This window comes from Ostrea edulis, chromosome 7 (assembly GCF_947568905.1).
Source record: "Ostrea edulis chromosome 7, xbOstEdul1.1, whole genome shotgun sequence".
NCBI lineage: Eukaryota > Metazoa > Mollusca > Bivalvia > Ostreida > Ostreidae > Ostrea > Ostrea edulis.
The window spans coordinates 34,375,921-34,396,994 of NC_079170.1; the positions used below are offsets into that span (position 1 = coordinate 34,375,921).

General features: G+C 41.2%; 3 protein-coding genes across 3 annotated transcripts; 1 reads left to right on the forward strand and 2 right to left on the reverse strand.

The window, feature by feature from the left end:
* Positions 1–1,160: 1,160 nt before the first annotated feature.
* LOC125656552 (uncharacterized protein F54H12.2-like) lies at positions 1,161–2,564 on the reverse strand. The gene has a single exon (XM_048887156.2). The coding sequence runs from the start codon at positions 2,562–2,564 to the stop codon at positions 1,161–1,163; it is 1,404 nt and encodes a 467-aa protein (XP_048743113.2).
* Positions 2,565–9,661: 7,097 nt separating this feature from the next.
* LOC125656551 (uncharacterized) lies at positions 9,662–11,665 on the reverse strand. The gene has a single exon (XM_048887155.2). The coding sequence runs from the start codon at positions 11,663–11,665 to the stop codon at positions 9,662–9,664; it is 2,004 nt and encodes a 667-aa protein (XP_048743112.2).
* A 3,494-nt stretch (positions 11,666–15,159) lies between these two features.
* Positions 15,160–20,203, forward strand: LOC125657194 (tripartite motif-containing protein 45-like). Its single transcript, XM_048887844.2, has 2 exons — positions 15,160–15,295; positions 16,404–20,203. Exon 2 carries the CDS (start codon positions 16,431–16,433, stop codon positions 17,073–17,075), a length of 645 nt encoding a protein of 214 aa, XP_048743801.2. The 5' UTR covers positions 15,160–15,295; positions 16,404–16,430; the 3' UTR covers positions 17,076–20,203.
* The last annotated feature ends 871 nt before the right edge of the window (positions 20,204–21,074 follow it).

Consider the following 21,074-nt stretch of genomic DNA (forward strand, 5'->3'; position numbering starts at 1 on the left):
CGCCGCCGCCGCCAGCGAAACAAGACCCAGTAAGGAGGTAATCAACCTCTAGACAGTGTGGGGGACTTTCATAGTCCCCCCGGCCCTTTTCAGGGCCACCCACATCTTATGAAAAGAGCCTGTATATGACAATGTTTGAGAGAAACAAAAACTAACACCAGTTGCACTTATATTTTTATTAAGAAACTCGCTAAAGTTACACAGTGTTGATCGTTAACAACTCTCCGTGTTCTTCATAATCTCCCGTCATGTAACGTAGTCTTTCAGCTGCGAGACTATTCTCATATGCTTTCCAACAACATAGGGGATGAACGAAATACCTCATGTTACGCTTCGTTCTCCACCGTTTCATTTGAATCAATCCTCTTAACGTTTGTTGATCTCGCGTCATGATCAAATACTGGTATTCACTCTGAACGATTTTAGCGATATCCTCCGGTCCTGCATTGTCTAAGATAAAATTCCATGCCATACTTTGAGGAGTTTCTCTCACTACTTTGACTCTTCTATAAACGGGCACGTATTCCATCTTTTGGCCGACTGATATTTTTATTGTGACAAACCTGTCTTATATAGGTACACACAACACAGATATTTTTTTTTTAATTTTTTATTTTGTAAACAATTAAACATTTGAACAATTAAACATTTGAACAATTACATCAGTGACAAGTTAATACCATGACATTGACAACATTGTCCTTTATGGGTTCTAGGTTTACGAAATGTCTCTTTAAACCATTGGGCTACATAACGATCTCGTTGTAACGCCGTACCTTTCCAAGGAAGTAACCAATCTTGAACCGTTTTTCTTTTACGATGGCGTTGATGTAGATAATACACACAATATTGTCCACAGACATCCGTGTTCAACGCTTGATAACACTTCGTGTTATGAATCCAAGTGTCGCCGTGGCGGTGCATAAACGCTTTGATATCTTGATGCATCGGGGGTAATCCGTAAGAATCAAAATATTCTATGATGGGACTGTTCAAATACAAACACACCCAGTGGGCTCCGGGGTGATGATGAGGGTCTGTATTGATCACGATCGCTTTTTGGTGGGGTAAGATCTCCGGTAATACATCTCTAGGATACACACCTCCAAACGCAGGGCCTAAATCTCGAGATAAGACGTCTCTCAATTGATACGTGTCCATCAGTAATCAATGCTGACTTCTCGTTGTTTGTTGATTTCTAGCAAATTGTCAAAGACGGCATACACCACACAGTTTAAGGTCGTCGCTATGCTGTCGGTAAATTGTACTTCTACTCTCAGGTTCCCCGTCTGTATGAGATGAAATTTATCCGTCTGAGCTTCTTGATCTTTGGTGAAATCCACACACCATAGGGTGTAACCGTTTTTATACTCTTCCAGAGTAATGTCGGGAGCCCAATCTTGCCCTAATATTCCCAATCCTTTGTACAGACTTAAATACGATCTCAGATACTGATCGTCGTTGAAATTCGGTTCCAGGGGACGAGTTTCCATCATGTCTCCATTGATACTGACTTCTAATTTTTTGATTTTCTGATTTTGGAAATTAAACGGATTTTTACCATCGTCGCCGTTAAAGGCGGCGTTTTCCACAAACCCCAAGAGGATGAGTTTGGGCATCTGGCCTTGGAATAGGTGATCGGTGATTTTCGATTGGGTCCCGGTGGGGATCATGAACGTTTTCACTTCCACTCTTCTCATCGGATATTTAGCTGTTTGAGTACTCAGCTGTTGATTGATCAGATTGATGATCGTTGGAGTCGGTTTGACTTTTCTCACCCACAAGACCATACTTTGAATGGCTACTTTCCCACTACTTCCGGCATCGGTTATCATGTAGAATTGAGGTCTGGCACGATTAAATCGGAGACGGACGTCTACGCCGTTCGGCAGACATTTCTCTTGCTGAAACAAATCCAGATGTAAACGATCCATCAAGACAATTTCCTTACTGTTATTTATTTGGTGGTGACGTTTTCTCAATCCCAAATTCTGAGAATCGGGGGGATATATTGGGGTAGGGATGACAGCATTGATGTTGACTTTATCATTAGCTACGGCAAATTCCTTTGGAGGTTGAACCAAGGGAGAATACTCTCGATCCTCCATTTGACCGGCGGTATCTTTTACCCACAAGGTACAGGCTCTCATCTGAGTTTTCAGAGTCTTATGGCTATAAGACAGTAATTTTTCCAAGTAGGCTTTGTACGGATAAGTATCCGTTCCGGGGGTAATGACTTTGCCATTGAGACTCACATCGATTTCACTGAATAAGGAATGTAAGATGTTATTGACCGGGGTGGAAGTAGAATTGGCCCCCGTGAGAGCCGTCCCGTCTGCTTTGGTGAATTTACAGACAATCTGGAGATACGATTGAGATAAATCCAGATATTCATCTCCTTGACCTTTGATTTCGAATTCAATGGGAGCCGTATCCGAATTTAACGTACTGGAAATCGGATAATATTCCATCCATTTAGAGTCTTCTATAGTGACGTTTGTCGGGGGAACTTTAAACAGTTCCAAACTGTCGGTCCCACACGCGCAGGATTCTCTGTGCATCATTTTTGATGTGTTACTGATCGTTGTTAGGAATCAAATGGGTTCACCCCTCCCTCACACCTCCTTTTTATAGGTTCAGTCGAAAATGTCGAGAGATCGTTTCTTCTTACCCCGGAGCGGTGCCTGGGACTTTCTTTTACGCGGTCCTCCTAAGAGACGCTGTTGAGAGGGGGTCTTGGACTGTCTCTTACGATGTCCTCGTGCACCGGGCTGTCTTTTACGGGGCCCCCCTCTTGCTAAGAGACGCTGTTTGACCTTACCGGCTGTATTCTTAGCGGCTCGTATACCATGTGTCTTAAGAGCGTCTTTGAGAGATCTCTTATTTTCTAAAACGTCTAACCCCGTCTTTGCGGCGGCCGTCAAAGCTTGTTTAGCTCCCGTTTTGAGTAAATCGGTAAAAAAGCCTTTTCCTCTCTGTTTTCTTCTTTTCTTTCTCCTCATAGTGGTTGCTAACGCTTGCCTTCCGTGAGTTCTGAGCGCTTGTTTGAGAGATCGTTTATTTTCTAAGACATCTAACCCCGTCCGGTACCCGGCTTTCATGGATTGTCGTGCTCCTCGTTTCACCATCCCCGCTAAAACACTGTCCCCTTGACGGGCTCTTAATTTTTGTTGAATTCTCGGCATGGCCATACGACCCATATTTTTGATGGCTTGTATTCCGTGTGTCTTGATGGTATCTTTGAGAGACCGTTTATTTTCCAAGACATCTAACCCCGTTTTAGCGACTGCTGATAAAGCACTTTTAGCCCCCGATTTGAGCAAATCAGTGAATAAACCTTTTCCCCCTTGTGGTGGGGGCACTAGATTAGGCATCGTGAGAAATCCTCCGATGACTTTACCGGCCGTGTTAACAATGCCACGAGCGATATTCTTGGACCAATCTCCAAAATATCCATCGCCTGTTTGTGATGCGGGGGTCCCTCCCAGTAACCCTCCAACGACCTGACCGATCACGGGAGCCGCTATTTTACCGACTGTTTTTAAGAGACTTCCCCACCCATGACCCCGCTGGTGTAATAAACCTCGTTGATACTGCATCTTTGTCGAGACTGACTCCTTTTAGGGTCTTACCCGCTTTTTATACCTTTTGCGAATCCTCTTTTTTCTTTTCATGCCTTTACCCGCTTGAGCGGCCCCGGCTATGGCCGTAATTATCATGGGAAGGAGAATGGAAAATAATCCGTGTCCTTTCTGTCGTCTGACTCCGCGATGATACTTCATCGTCACACGACTTTTCTCTTCAATACACTTTTCGGAAATGAAGTTTCACGATCGTTCTACCATTTAAAAAGGGCATGACACTACCCAGAGAGGTCATGATGTGAATATCGATGATATCGAAATGTTTTTTACTCAGTTTCAAATATTCTGCTCGGATAGGTTCCCATTTGGCTTGTTGTCTATCATCTTGATGAAAGGTACAAGGAACCACTCTTAATAATTTCAATTCGTTGGACCCCACCACCTGTGGATCCACCACATCGCAATACACGTACATGGATTTCAGATTTTCGTACAAATCCATGGTGTCGTTAGCTAAGTAAGTCACGTTCAACCACTTAGTCATGGGTTCATTGGGAATGATGAGTTTCTTACTTCCCATTCCGAGTTTGTAAGCTAAGCCAGTGGGAAAACGGATGGATGCGGCTGTTTTTTTTAAGTGAACTACCATTAAGCTGATACATGACTCGATCATATTTCTCGAAGTACACTAATTTCATAGAATTCCCTTCTCGCGCATCGCCGAGTATTTTCCATATCTTTTTGAATGTTCTGTGCAAGGCTTCATTGATTTCATCGATTAAAGCCGTGGAATGAATGTAAGCCCCGGCTCTAAAGTGAATTCGATAAATAGTCATCATACCGTTGAGTGGAATGATATTCCCCCAAAGCGTATCGATCCAATCAACCAGTACAGCACAACGGTTTAAAGGGATCGTGGTTATTTTGGTCAGTGTAAATCGTCCCCATTTAAACGTATCTGGATTTTTAACCTGTGGGTTGTAAGGTGTGGGGATAAGTCTTCCAACTCTAGTGTTCCTCTCTCGTCTAAACGGCGTCGCATCATCAGATAGTGTCGGGTTCCCCAACAATCGGCCACATCATACCCCTCCTGTAATCTGTCTTTGAAATGTCGGAGACAGTCCTTGGAATTGTCAAACCAAGGACTCTCAATCAATGTCCATTCCGATTCGTGTTCTCGGCCGAAACTTCCCCAATGGGCTTTCACTTTCCAACGAAAATCTTGATACTTGGTCTTCATGATAAAGGCTGACCATCCGTGAGGTATCAGTATACGTTTGTACAAGTACACCGGTTGATCTTTCGCTTTGTATTGTTTACAATGTCTCAAACACATCTTCTTATCCGCAAACCATCCCGTTTTCGTTCCCTCTTGTTTCCATGCGTACTGTGTGTTAGCCATGGTGAACTGGTGAATCTGAAGAAGATCGTTCCTGTTTTATACTCGGGCTCGCTAACGTCATCTGTGGACTAGGCATGACGTACCCTACGAGAGAACTTAATGTGACCATCCAAAAATCACGATTGAAATCGCCCAAGGCTAACATCACGACCGACGTAATAATGATGGTTAAACACAGGAATAATTGTGCAAAATACACAATTTCTGCTCGAGGGACTTTTTCACCCAAGAATTTCCATTGCACGGTCATGGCAGAATGAGATCCGCTTGCGGAATTCATGAGTCAAAACTAGGCGGATATCCTTTCCACCGCACTTTGACTTCAGAAATGACTTTTTTCCCCATGCGACGCTTTTTATACCCTAAGATCTCCTCCACTTCGTAGACATCGTCTTTTTTAATTACTGCTTGTAATTCTTTATCGTAAAACGTTCCTTCTAATTCTTCTCCATGGTCGTCTTTAATTCGATATACGTTGCGTCCTGGAACTTTTCTGGAAATGGTAAACAATTCGGTCGTCCAATTCGGTAAATACCCTTTTTCAAATGTACGTTTCGCTTTACTGATCCGTACACGATCTCCCGCTTGTAATGAAGAGGTCGATGATGGTCTCTGTTTTCCGTACAAGGTTTTCCATACTTTCAAGACGTTCTTGGCATTGACTTGAGCAGGAGCTCTCTGAATACTACGATGATACGTGTGATTGTAACCGTGTACCAGATCGGGTAAGACATCCACATACCGTCGTGTTTTATGACGTGTAAAATATCGCCACATACGTGCTTTCAGGGTGCGTTGAAAACGCTCCACGATACTGGCTTTGGTTTCGGCATTACGCGTCGTAAAGAAATGAATGGATTTGAAGGCTTGCAGAAATTCTTTATTTGTGAATTCTCGCCCTTGATCCGATTGAATGCGAACGGGGCGACGTCCGTCTCGAAATATCCATTTGAGCCCTCGTATCATTTCTTTCCCCGTTTTCTGTTTTAAAGGCACCACCCACGCATATTTCGATAACACGTCAATCGCACACAATAAAAACGTATACCCATCATTGTATTTTTTCAAGTTCGAGACGTCGGCTAAATCTAACTGCCATTGTTCGTCTATATCCGTCACTCGCGTCTGTTGTCTTTTGAATTTCCGACGTATGGGTTTATGTAGGGTATACGTATCCTGTTCTTTGAACCATTCTCGAATTTGAGCAAGAGTAATCTTATGACCTAATTTACGCACTTGCCGGTATAAAGCCTGTACTCCTCCATACCCCGTCTTAGGGTCGTAATAAAGTCGCTGTAAGATCTGATTCGTAGATTTTTTCATGGTAGGGATAACCATTTTCCAATTTCACGTGATGTCTTTTTACTAGCCTCCCTGATACTTTTAGGGGTCATCATTCGTCTGGAAGTTTCATAGAAAGATTGGTCAAAACCCGAGATTTCTTGAAATCTGCTCTCATCTTCATCTATAGGTTTAGGAGTACTGATTTTTTCGGGCTTGTCCATCGCTTTTATAACATCACGATTGGTCACATATCCTTTAGGGGCATTCGTTTCTTTTAAAGCTTGGGCAAATTGCTGTAACCCTACAGGGGGTTCACGATGTTTCAAAGGTTTTTGTCTCTGGGACTCGGTGATTAAATCCACGATATTGGAATCGGGGACCTTATGTCCTCTATAACTGATTTCTCCTTCTTTACTCCAAGTTAAGACTTTGGATTTCTTGAGATGATCGAGTAATAAACCCGCTTTCTTCTGACCCGATTTACTGACACTTTTGATAATCTGATCTTCTAATGCATTGGTATCTGCGGCTGTGGCACCCTCAGGAGTTGGTATTCCCACACGCGGTGTCGGTGGTAAAGGTTTAGACGGAGTCTGTTGTCGTACTTGTTGTAAATATTGTCGATATCGATGAAGTTGATGGCCATACAAAAGCGACTTTTTCCTCCTCGGTTAAATCATTTCGATGTTCGATGTCATCTAATTCACTGCGTAACCCCACGGTCGATTGAAATTCGGGAGGCTTGGGTAATTTTCCCTTCAACTCATTCAGCATGGCTTCGGGTACTAATACCATTTTACGACTCATCTTCTATTGGGATATTTGCAAATTTTACTACAACCGAATGAAGCCAAACCCCCTTTCTGATTGAGTAACGCTCGTCGTTTTTTCACGGATTGCGGCTGCACCACGCGTCTTAAGATGTGCTTCTTCGGACCAAGTTGTCGCTTCTGAGCGGGGGTGAGAGGAATCACCCCTTTTAATATATTGTACAGGATCTCACAAATCTTTAGAATGCAGTCATTGGAACAATATTTGATGACCTCTCTCTTTAATTTGGGGGAATAATGAGGAGCCGCTAAGGTTTGCAAGAGGGGTAAATGAGGTCTTAATCGGGATTCACACTTCTTCGTATCAGCCATAGTGTAATAATGAAGGTCTGTGCACATTCCCCCTGCTTTTTATAGTGTTACGCGCTCGGGTGCTGGGGATTGAAACTCCCGTGATGAACGGTCTCCACGTGACGATCGCGGCTACTTTTCAAATTGTATTGCAGAGGACAATATCGACATTTGTATTTCTGCTTAGGGGTCGATGTGGTTAAGGGCGTAAAATGTGTCATACCCCCAAAGGCTTGACCAAAACTGGGTAAGGCTGTATCGGTGGTTCTGGAAGTTCCTATGGGTCCTCGCATGGCTCGTTCCATTTTCTTTTCAGCTAATCCTTGTTTCAGTTCTGCTAAAGTCTTCGTTTTCCTGGGTGGAGTATTTTGAGGTGTCATATATTTCGAAAAAGGGATTTTCACGATGAGTTTAGGGGTCTTCTTCTCCTTAGGAAAATTAGCCATGCGCAAGAGATAAGGAGGCAGGACACTGGTTTTAGGGCCGAGGGTCTTCCGGTGAATGATGAGTTTCGGAACTTTCTTAGGAACTTTCTTTTTTCTTTTCTTAGCTAAGGCTAAGAGGGACGGGGGTAACACACGTGTTTTCTTTTGCTTCACGACTCTCGCCACACTACGGGGACGTCTTTTACGTTTTTGCCCCGTTTCCCATTTGAACAAATGACGAATGATGGTCCCTCCTAAGAATCCGGCTCCACCCCGTTTCAAAATGGCTTTTTTACGATCTTCCTCATTCGCATTCTTATTCGCAATGACATTCAAGTCGTGACGATGTGTTTGAATGAAACGCCCCGTGAGTTTATTCACGGGTAAGACTCCTCGTAATAAATTTTTAGCGCCCATGGCAAACCAGTTGAGTAAGGCTTTACGCCCTAATTCAATGAGATGGGCTCGTTGAACGGGGTCCCGTTCCCGCTGTAAACGTCGGAACGTTTTCACTAATTTACTCTTGGCTGTAGGTCTACCCATGATGAAAGGTGATTGTGAAATGAAATGAATAGTCATTCATAATGATATTTATACTCTCGGTGGCATGTGCACCGCTAAGGTAGAAAAGAGTTGACTTCTTAATCTTAATTCCTTGGGTGTCTGAGGACTTAAATCGACTAGTAAATATCCGTGAGGAATACGGGTGGCTTCATCATACGCGGGTAATAAATGAGGCATTTGTAATTGTCGACTTAATACCCCAATCTGAGATTTATCTCTAGGATTTTTAAACAACACGAGATAGTGGGCATTCAGACTGATAGTACGATGTTGCACGGCCCGATCAAATAGATTTTGCGTGATATTTATAACACTGGTATTACGATGATGCGCTTTGCGCGTAAACCAATCTACAATAGATTCTATGGCTTTACCCCCCATCATATCATCAAAAATGAGTAAATGCCGAGTACTGAGATCGGCGACTAATTTCTCATCGTCTTGAGGAATGTTGTGAACGAATGTTACAGATTTTTGTAATGATTCGTAAGCCGGTTGCCATTCTCGATAACACCAGACTATTTTTTCTGGGGGTGGTGATATCCACTGCGTATTTTGTACCAGTTGCTTCACAAATTCCGTTTTACCCGATTTAGAGGGACCCGCCACCACCATAGTAAATTCATGTTTCAATTGAAACGGAGCCAGTGTCTCGTAGGCATACATCTTGATAAATGATACAAGTTCAAGGAATCATACATATTTATTAACAAGTAAAAATACGAACCGTTTCTACAAAAGAATCTCTACAAATAGGACATGTTCTAAGTCCTGCAGCACACATAGCACAAGTACATAAATGACCACAAGGTAAAAAAAAGCAATTCTCAAGTCTCGTTCTAAACAAATGTGACATTTCTGGGTACACATTGGATTCCCTGCCGCGTCTAAGGGTAAGTCTCCCCAATCGCGATCACTGTCTTTAGCGCGGGCATAGGCATTGAAGGCTTGTCGTACCCATTTGACACTTTTATTGCACAACACGTAAGCACAATGAGGGCTCCAATAGGCATGTTCTATCCAAGGATCATCCCCGGGTTCCCAATGTTTGAGAGACAATGTGCAATGAAAACAACGCACATGATCATCCATTCCTTTGTAAAAGAATCCGGCTTCTGCAATGTTAGGTAATAAGTTCAACAGAATATCGGGGGCTGTTTGAAATGACGCTAGACGAGCCGATAATTTACCATAGGAAGGCACTGAAGGATTCTGTAGTGATCCGTATTTACTCATTTTGTAGACTGATGTTTTTCTCAAGACGCGTTTCCTTTTTTATACCTAATACCCATAAGGAAGCGTGTTGTAATGGTGAACCCGCTGGCGTTTATCATACACTACGCGGTATTTTTTCACTAAGGGGATGGTGCGAACATCGTGCTGGCGCGTTCTCTGAATGTAGTGAGGATAACGCACATTGACTTCTTCTTCTTCTCCTTTTAACATTTTTTCTAAGGTAGCGAGTGAGACGATCCTAGAAGCGCGATAATTGAGCGTCAGTCCTTTGACTTTACACATTGATTTTCCGCCCTGGGTCTCGTATGCATAATTTTTAGGGCCTCCCGACATGTACTTGATGATACGATCGCCACTCAATTCATCGGTCCAGCCGCCTAAACTGTTGACAATGGTAGGGTTAAATTGGGTCTCGTCATGTTGATAGATAATACTATCCGTATCAAAATAGAGGACGCGTTCCCCCAAAGGTTCTAACGTCTCGTAGAGATGTAAACGAACATGCGCTGTGGTAAAACAAGCCAGCACTACGTTTCCAAAAGGACAGTCTTCTAGGAATTCTTCTTTCTCTTGATAATTGATTAGCATCATGTCAGTTTCCGGATGATCTCGATTTTCCAACAGCTCGACTCCTTTGATTTCTAGAGTGGCATCTTGTAATTTTTTCTGTAATTCTTCTTCTTCGGTCAGATACTGGGTTTGTGGTAGTTGTAATCGTTGTGCAAATTTTCCCCAGAGACAATTTAAAAAGAGTTTGGCAATGGTTCTACGGACGGGTTTTTTCTCGATATCTAAAAGATTCATGAAGATGCCTTCCCGGCGCCGGATCTCATCGATGTAGTCTTGTTTTTGTTCGCTCGTTTGACATTCATCGGGGAATCCGGAAGCTTCTTGTTTAATTTTTAAAAAAGTATCGATGTAAGATCGAAACAAGTCCTGACTGGTCTTTTCAAAATGCCACACTTCATAGATGCGGTCGAGCCGATAGCCGAGATCTAGAGCTTTGTGTACTTCTACGGTCACCCAGGTGCCGGTCAGACTGCGTTCTGAATCGCTGTGACTGCATCGATCGTCGGGTCCTAAGTTGCGATGTTCGGCGCAGGTTCGACATAAGGGAAAAAGTAATTTTCCTCCCGTCTTATAGGGTAAGACGGGGTGATACAGACCTCGGGGTGGGAGGACGCGGCAATGAATGAGACCAAAGTACTCTCTCACATTCTTGAAATCGCTGGTGATGACTTGAGGATGATCGATGGGAAACGTTCTGTATTTCAAAACGTAAGGATACAAGGAACACACATCGACGTATCGCATGTCTCCCTCCTCGCAATACAGACGCGTGGCATTGGTACGACCTCCGTATAAGGCATCGCGGGGATTTAAGGGGTCCTGAATATCGAGGTCTCGTAGGAATGTTTGTAACTCTGGATTGTTTTTCACTTGTCGATCAAACTCGTGTTCCAAGATGCTCACGACTGTATATCCTTGTTGCTCTAAGGCGGCGGCGCGTTTCAAGGTTTGCACGTGTAGATCTTGATACGTCTGCTGGACTCGATGAGGATGCATTTCCGTCAACAGATTCGGATAACAGATAGGACACCCGTGCCAGTAACACCCGTAGAATTCATAGACGATGCGCGATTCCTCATCGTAGCCGTCCACCGTATAAGGGCCTATGGTAATTTCACCCCCGTTCTTAGCATGACGTATGGAATGGTGTTGATTCTCTAACCAGGCTAACCAACGGCAACCCTTGACCGAGTAGCGGCGCGACGGTTGATATCCCATATTGGGGATGATGGCTATGGTGTCCTGTGCCATGAATCCTCGTCGATAGGCTAAATTAGCCGTGCTCGCAAAAGTAATCGATTCCTGAAATGGGTCGACGCGGACGAGTCCGTAGAGGGTAGACTTAAATTGCGCACAACACCGGCGCAAAATATCCACGTCCGAGATACAGTAAGTTAGAAATTCCTTCTGGAAATCGAACACTTTCCCGGCCTGTTGATTGTACCAGGTATAGAAGGCCTCGCGATTGGTTATCGACATGTCGTCAGGATTGTAGTAGTGCGCATCGGGATAAGACCCCACGTAATTCTGGTTTTGTTCCGTGTTAAAAAAGTGGGGGAAATAACCTTTTTTCAGTTCTGTTAATCCAGGGCATCTTGGCCAGGGCAAAGGGTAGGAAATTGTAAGAATCGATGAATCTCAAGCCGAATACTCCCATGCATAAGATTTTACTACCGTTGAGGATGACTGCGGGTTTGATACAGGCTGTGTGCACCAGATAATTCAAAATAAACTGCCCATCGTATCCCTTGAAATTGTGCGCAATCACGGTCGTTTCATCGTGCTTGAAAGTCACATTACCCTTCTCGTCCGTCTCGGCCTCCAATAACCAGTCCATAAACTGTTTTAAGGTATCTGGTCCTTGAAATACGAAGCGGCGTTGCGATCCAAACGCATGACAGTGATCACAGCGCATGTCGATGTCTAAACTATCGCAATGTTGACACACGCGTTCGGCCACACAGAGGTTAGGGGTGTGAATTCCGTTTTCCTGTGTACATTCGAAGTCGTAATAAATGTACATTTTCAATTCCTTGTTGCGTTTGGGCTTGGGTTTCTGTTGTACGAAGCACCAATGTGGCATGGTGACGAGTTTCTTGCAGATGCGGCATTGTGTTTTTCCCCCGCACGCGTATCCCTTTAATAATTGCTTAGACATCCATTTCTGACACTGGTCGCAACGTCCCATTAAATTACACACGGTTTTCGCGGTATTGCTACTGTAAGGTTTCAAGTGGGTCTGGTAACACGCAGCATTTCTAAAAAAAAACCTTACAATGAGAGCAATTCGTATGGGTGCCGTCCGGGGAAGAGGGAGAATCGGCCAAACAAAACGAACAGCGGTGAGGACAGACGGTACGGTGGTCTTCGATGTGGCTATATCCAACATCACAGTAATCACAATAATATGTATTTTCCGTCACTCCCCCCATCGATGTTATGGTATCGTAATGCTCGTTATCCAACAGGATGTTCAAACATTTTCCGCTCCCCTGACCTCTGTAGATGGGGTCTATTCGTAATCGCTGCGTGTTTGTCTTAAATTGAAATATTTTCAAGCGATACTCGGGAGCCAAGACCTGATGTAATTTCTCCCATTCCTGAGGCCCACACGGTTGGTCGTTTGCACACCCGGCTTGTTCCATGAGCGCTAAGGCCCGTCTTTTCTGGTCGAGAGAATCTTTATCCCCTTTTCTCATCCTTATCCATTTCTTCTCCCATTCGGGGTCCGGAATCTCAGGTTTTTGACTGTGTAACTGTGCCACGACAATAGCTCGAGGAAGACATAAAGAATCGTCGGGGTTTTGAATACGAACGATGACTCTCTTGGAAATCTTAAATTTCTCCTTATCCACATGCAGATGCTTTTTCTTCATGCCGCCGCCACTCCCTTGAGGATATTTGACATGAAAAGAATCCAGTTGTGTGGCTCCGTCTGTCATCAGGAACTCTTTCTTAGATTGCTGTACGGCTTCTATCTTATTCAAAATTTTATCCTCGTTGAGATTCTTGGACTGTGTGAATTCTACCCAAATCTCGGAATCCAAAGACGAGTGTCGAATGTTGAGCCTTACATAATCATTGGGGTTGCACTGCATTTCCCGTTTCACATTTTTGAGCATATCTTTGAATAATCGCCGAATAAAGGAAGAATCTGGAAGTTCTTTGAAAGTAACGTTGTACACATTTTGTTTCACTTTAAATTTCCTGGAATGGCGGCCTCTGTCGAGCTTGATTCGATAATATTCCGACACTAACTGCCGTTTTTCTCTGGCTATCCCCCCTCCCCGCTGTAAAAATCTCACTCGTCGCCAGTTTTCTCTGCGGAGTTCTAATTCACGCTCTCGCTGTATGTGTAGTTGTTCCTCTAAAAATCTCAATCGCTGTTCAATATAATTGGTTAGGAGCCCATTTCTTCTATTCCGTAAGTCGTTGGGTATTCGCTCAGGCATGCTGATGAAAGTGACAACGTAAATTGTGCATTGCGTTTATATACTTATTGTGACGTCATAGAAAAGCAGGTTTTTTCCACAACGTCAGCTATAATGTTCCAGTCCTAGCTCCTCCACAGCGTCATATAGAATGTTCCACAACGTCAATAACACTCTAAATTAATTAAATTGTTTATCTAATAAATGTGTAAACTTCACATCATGCGTTTTTCTGAATTTTTAAAGGATTCACACAGGTCTCGTCGTCGTCATAGCGACTTTAGTTAGTGTTATCGATTCTTCCCCATTGTTGCGTCATAGTACTATCGACCCATTGTTGCGTCATAGCACGCACTCTACTTCATACCAACCTACCCCTGCACACCACTGCGCTAGGCACGCGTCGCCTTAGCGCTACCTCGACACGCGCACCCTTAGCAACGCCCTACCTCACCTGCTCTCCACTCCGTTCTCAAACTTGACCTTTTGACCTCAAAAGTGCACTCAGTTGAACACCCTATCGAGCCGCGTTATACTACTTATAGAATTATACTATATTTATTAATTCATGTCAGCTTTAAGCCTTAAAAGTAGGTCGAACTCAAGGGTCATAAGTTCAAAAACTTTGGAACAAATATGAAATATGAGAGCCTTATCGCTTTCCATTCAAAAGTTAAGAGAGAGATAACGAACAGTAATAAATCTCACAACTCCCTTTTGAAATAATAGATAGAGAATTGAGACAAAGACGGATCCCTGGATATACTAGAGGTAGAATCATGTGCATAAAAGGAGTAAGCACCCCCTGGCATCCGGTTTCACCCGCCATGAGTCCTATATCTTGATCAGGTAAACAGAGTAATCCGTAGTCAAAATCAGTGTGCCAAGAACGGCATAACAATCAGTATGAAACACGTTAGACAACAGTTGACCCCAAAATAAGTTTTATTGTCAAACTAGATCATGAGGAAAGTTCACGTTTCACACAGACAGAACCAAAAACAATTTGTACCCCCTGACTTAAGTAATAGGGGCATAAAAGGTTCTATCAACACAACTTTGGAATATTTGATTTATGATTTAGTGTGGCCTTGTTAATTTCGAAAGGGGTTGCTTTTAATCAATTTCCTTTATATTCCAATATGAATCCAATTATGGCCTCATCCTATCTCTGGGGCCCCTGAATTGAACAAATTTGACTTTGCAGTACCTGGAGATGCTTGCATGTCTATTAATATGACTAATCTAGGCCCTGTGTTCTTCAGAAGATTTTTAAAGATTCTTCCTATATATCTACTTCAACCATTGATATGCTATTATGGCCCCGTCCTACCCCCGGGACCACAAATGAACAATCTTGAATCGGCACTACCTGGTAATACTTGCATATTAAAATGAATATTCATGACCTGGTTCCTTAAGATTGTTAGAGATTTAACTTATATATCCTAATGTAAAACTTTGACCCCTATTGCAGATGCACCCTACCCCTGGAGGTTCATGATTTAAACAAACTTGAATCTTTATTATGTCAGCAAGTTTTCATGTAAATTTCTTGCAGGTAGGGATCTTCGTTGTGCCGCACCTGTTGTGACATGGGACCTCGCCCCATTTCGTCGCCTCTTACGACAAGCAAGGTATACTGAGGACCTATTCTAGCCCGAATTCCCACTGGAGTGTACGTTTGACTGGAATTAACTATGTGGTTCTAGAGAAGTCGAAAATGTTAAAAGTTTACGGATAAACAGACAGACGGAAACGGGGAAAATATCAATAATACTCACTAGAACTTTCAGCTCATATGATCTATAATGACTTTTGAGGGGAAAAAATTTGTTACACACAGGTGCAAAAACATTCATTTATTGCATTTTGGGTATAAAAATGTGTCCATTATATTCATGAATTTCCTATATCAATATTTATTATAAGTCTATAATGTAAAACAAATAATGTCTCTTCAGTGATGGTCAAGCCGAAATTTTGGAAATTCGAAATACAAATGAACTTGTAAGAACTAAAAGGAAAACTAAAGTGCCAAAAACCGGAGTCAAATTCATCCAAGGATCAGAGCTATACATGAGGGAGATATAATCCTTGATTTTGAAATGAATTTCTAAATATTATCCCAGCAATTATATATACATCCGTATTTTCATGCTAGTAACGAAGTACTTACCTAATGGGCTGTAGAGACCCTCGGTGACTAACTATTAACTATGTGGTTAATTAACCAGCAGAGGCATCGACCCAGGGGTCCTAATGCAAAACTTATACGGTACCAATTTTGATGCACCAGATACGCATTTCGACAAATAATGTCTCTTCAGTGATGCTCAAGCCGAAAGTTTGGAACATCGAAATAAAAAGAAACCTGTAAGAGCTAAAAGGAAAACTAGAGTGCCAAAAACTGGAGACAAATTTGTCGAAGGATCAGAGCTATACATGAGGGAGATAATCCTTCATTTTGAAAAAAATTCTAAATTCGATCACAGCAATTAAATATACATCCGTATTTTCATGCTAGTAACGAGATACTTATGTACTATGCTGTAGATACCCTTGGGGACTAACAGTCCACCAGCTAACTATAACTCATTTCTAATATAGAGAAATTTGAAGAATATTATTCGGGATTAAAAAAAACTTCTCAATATCGGATTCACAACCAAGAGACATTAGACTTACATACATGCAGTCAATCACACCCAACATACAAACCGCCAATCCAAGAATTCCCAAAACTTTATTTACATGGGTCTGAATAAACTTTATCTTTATTTTAGATGTAAACAACATATGATAATCAAGGAATGACTACTGCCACCACCACAGCACAGGAACTCATCACCTGTGACCTAAACTGTGTCAAGCCTGTCCAGCAATTCTGTAACAGCTGCCAAGTCGGTCTGTGTGAGGACTGCATCAACAAACACGTCAAGGGACTCAAGTCCATAAAGCATGACATTGTTCCTTTCAGAAAGCGCACGGTCCAGCTGGTGTTCCCTCAGTGTACATCTCATTCCCACCAGAGATGTGAGGGCCACTGTCAACAGTGTGATGTCCCGGTCTGCATCACATGTCTCCTGGATTCACATAAAGGTCATGATGTTGAGGCTATTGCAGACATTATTGACAGAAAGAGAGAAAACATTAAAAGAGAAACAGATGAAATTGAAAGCAGTATTATTCCAAAGATCAAGTCATGTGATGCAGATGCTGAAAAGAAATTTTTTATGTCCACGGCCTACTACTCTGATTTAGAAAACGAAGCTAAAGATAAAAGAAAGAAATGGCACTTAGAGGTAGACAACATCTTTGACAAACTTGAATCACTGATTCAATCACGAAATTACGATCCTGAAGTCATGCCAGTCCCAGCTCAGAAGTCAAAATTCCATTATGATCCAAACTGTTCAAGAAAACAAAACAATTCTAGAGTCCAACAAAGCATCTGATGTCAACAATTACGAATCCAAAGTGACTGAATTCAGAGTCATTCCACAAGTACCGTATGTAATGTCACCCTCTCTCAAAACAAACACAGTCCAAGGGAGAGAACTAAGTCTAGAATTAGGAGAATACAGGGCCATACTGACACAGATACTACCAAGTCTGAAAGATGAAGTATTTTATTTATCTGTTGAGGGATTATTAAAACAAGCGAAAGTGATTGCAAACATTCCGACAAATGTCAAACAGTTAAACAAAGTGGCCATTGTTAGATCAGATAGAGCTTGGGTTAGTGGAAAAGACAAAATCATACGATGTGTTGACATACATGGAGCTGTACAAGGCACTGTCACCAATACATGTAATCCGTATGCTAATGACACAACAGTGAACAGACAGGGAGAACTGATTTACAGTGAACATTGTCAGAAACGGGAAGACAGAGACACTGATCACCACACCACAGGGCTTGCATCCAGGGGGACTGTGCTGTACCAGATCAGGAGACATCCTGGTCACTATGCATACTACTGATAAAAGTCATTACAAAATCATCCGTTATCAGGGACAGAGAGTGGCACAGGAAATAGATAAAGATGAACATGGCAATCCAATATATTTAGGAGGGAAAAATGCAGTGTATGTGACAGAGAACAAGAATGGCGACATCGTGGCTTCTGATTATAATGCTAAGGCAGTGGTAGTGGTGGACAGGACAGGAAAAGTCCGATTCCGATATAACAAACCACCGGTTGGAAAGATATTTTTCGGTCCAAGACAGATAGTGACCGACTCCTTTGGTAATATCATTGTGGCAGATTCTAGCAATCCCTGTCTACACATTCTAGATCAGAATGGACAATTCATTAAATGTTTGGACAATTGTGGATTAAAGGATCGGCCTAATGGATTGAGTGTGGACAATGAGGGGAGGTTGTGGGTAGGGTTGTACAAATCAGGAGAATTGAAAGTAATAAAGTACGTGAAATAAACACCAAGACATTCAGGTATATTGATATGCTGTTGTTTTGCGATGTTTGGATTTCTCAAGTTTTTGGAGACTAAAAGAAAAACACTAATAACAACCCTGCTAATCATAAACGCATATAGTGCTGTACAACTTCATTCACAGAGAAGGAATCTCATGGAAGATTTTAAGAAAAATGATGTACTTTTATAAAGCCGTCCAAGCACTAGGAACCCTGACCAAAATGTTATAATTCATGTATTATTTCTATGTTCTTAATTAGTTTGCTCTCCAGGAGGGTTTTTTTTTTCGTATCTCTAGTTTCTTCTTCTTTTTTTTTTTTTTTTTTTTAGGTTTGCGCCTAAATGTAGCTCTCTGCTATATTTGCGAGGTTTTGGGTTAATTTTCTCGTGTATTGTGCTTTCAATTTTTTTTTGTTAACCATGTCACTTTGTGAAAGGGTCTAAGGTTAAGTAATTGCTATTTCAGTGCAAGTTTTTAAAAAAAAAAGAAGAAAGAAACTAACTGGGCCATATCAGGCAGTACTCCCAGCGTTCAGAAGGGCTACCAGTCTATGGAATCAGAACACGTGAGACCGCGCTGTATATGGAACGTTCCCCGTGGTGGATTCAGCAACTATTTTGTGGACCTAGTGTTCACATTGGTTCGAAGTCGGTATTACCCAAGTATCGTTGTCCAGTGGGATACCTGTGAGTCCGGGACTGCAAGCGGAAGGGCTGTTAGCGCTGTATTGTGTATGGAGGTCTGGTCGTGCCAATTGTGACGTGGCGTTCGATTGAATTGTGCTGAGTAGCCAAACTTTCATTTTGAGTTTCAGTAAATTAACATTTTATCAAAGAGGAATTTCAGAAATTTTGTATTTACAAAACGTAATTTACTACTGTTTAACTTTTTCTGTAGTTAACGGAATTTGTTACAATTTGAACCATTTTGTAATATATTTATTACCAGTTACATTTTCAGCCTGGACTGACGTATTTGTTGTTATGACTATTGAATTGTCTTGACATTTATACGTTATATTCATTGTCAATATTGCCAGGTTTATTATATCAATGTATATTTTCTTTCTAGGTGAGAAAGTGGATGTGTGTATGTGAAAGTGTGATTACTTTGTGTTTTTCAAACATCTTTATATTTCTTATCTTATTGCTAAATAAATTTTGTTTTCATTTATTCTACGATTTATCATTTTCTCTATTGCCTACACAAAATCCAAAAGAACTTCATTACATATGGTTCTGAAAAATATTTAAACAATTCTGACTTTGCATCCTCATTAGCCAAGTAGTGTTTTCTGTGAGTCAATCAGATATTATTTTCTGTGAATTAAGGAGATAGTATTTACTGTCAATTATTGAGAGAGAATTTACTGTGAATTAATGAGATATTATTTTCTGTGAATTAATGAAATAGTATTTATACTGTGAATTATTGAGATATTGTTTACTGTGAATTAATGATATAGTGTTTACTGTGACTTAATGAGATAATATTTACTGTGATTTAATGAGATAGTTAGTGTAGATTTATGAAATTGTATTTACTGTGAATTAATGAGAAGAGTTCAATGTGAATGAATGAGATACTGTTTACTGTGAATTAATGAGATAATATCTACTGTGAATCAATGAGATAATATTTGCTGTGAAGTAATGAGATTATATTTACTGTGAGATAATGAAGTGATATTTACTGTGAGATAATGAGGTGGTATTTACTGTGAGATAATGAGGTAGTATTTAGTGTGAGATAATGAGTGTTTAGTGTGAGATAATGAGGTAGTGTTTACTGTGAGATAATGAAGTAATATTAACTGTGAGATAATAAGGCGGTGATTACTGTAAACTAATCATAATGCTTGATATATATTACCCTCCAAAGGCCTTGTTTGACAGTCGCTTACCTCATCTTCCTGCGCATGCTTAACTTCCTGTTTGGCTGAGGCTATGGTACACATGGCGATACCTGCTGTTACCAGGACAACAGACAGATATTTTTCTTTTGAATATCTACAAAAACATATATGTATCATTGTGTAAATGTTTTCACTTTGTACAGTAGAATCGAATCCTGCAGAAAGTCTTCACTTGTTTTGTAAGACAAGCTTTGTTTTCTGTATTTATTTTACATAAACGAAAAATCAACTTTTTTGTTTGTCTTACTTTTTCTTTTTAATGGTGGATTGATTTACGTCCCTTGGAGTGTGGGCAGTGAGAAGGGTTGGGTAAGGCTGTACGAATCAGGAGAAATGAAAGTGATCAGTAGATGAAATAAACATCGAGACATTTACATATCACTTGTTACTCTTCACTGTGTACTCGATATCAGACAGTTGCATACAGAAGACCATAACTGCAATTACTTGACTAGTATCTGCACGTCTATTTCAACATAGATAAAATCAACATTTCACCATGCGACATAAGAGTTCAAAGTGTAACTATTTACTAGTCACTTTTTCTTCAAATATTAAAAGTAATGTGTTTGTTATCAAAAGTTCATAAGACTAAAATAGCTACTCTTCTGACTGTGTAAATCGTAAAGAAATAATCCTTCAAAATGTATTTGATATCAAACTGTATAGATAGTTCTGGCTCCACACTCCTAGGGGAAGACAAATTGTATTTATACTTTCTGTTCAGCTGTCAGTCTGTCTCACAAAATCTTGTGAGCAATTCTCCTGTATTTCTTATCAGATAGACTGGAAACTCTTTGTAATGCTTCACTGCCATTTTTAGATGTGCATAATGTTGGGACATGAGGATCCAATTATTTTCCTAAAAGTTATAGTGGAACTAAGAGGAGTGGATTTTAAATTGTGAGCACTTCTCCTATATGGTTTATTAGATAGACTTGAAACTATTTTCAATGCTTCATTGCTATTTGTAATGTGCATATTGTAGGGACAGGGATATTCGACTGTTTTTCTTAAAGTTATAGTGAATCTAAAGGGGTGGAGGATATGTTTGGTTGTTTGTTTTACGTCGTCCCGTCGAGGATTTTCACTCATATT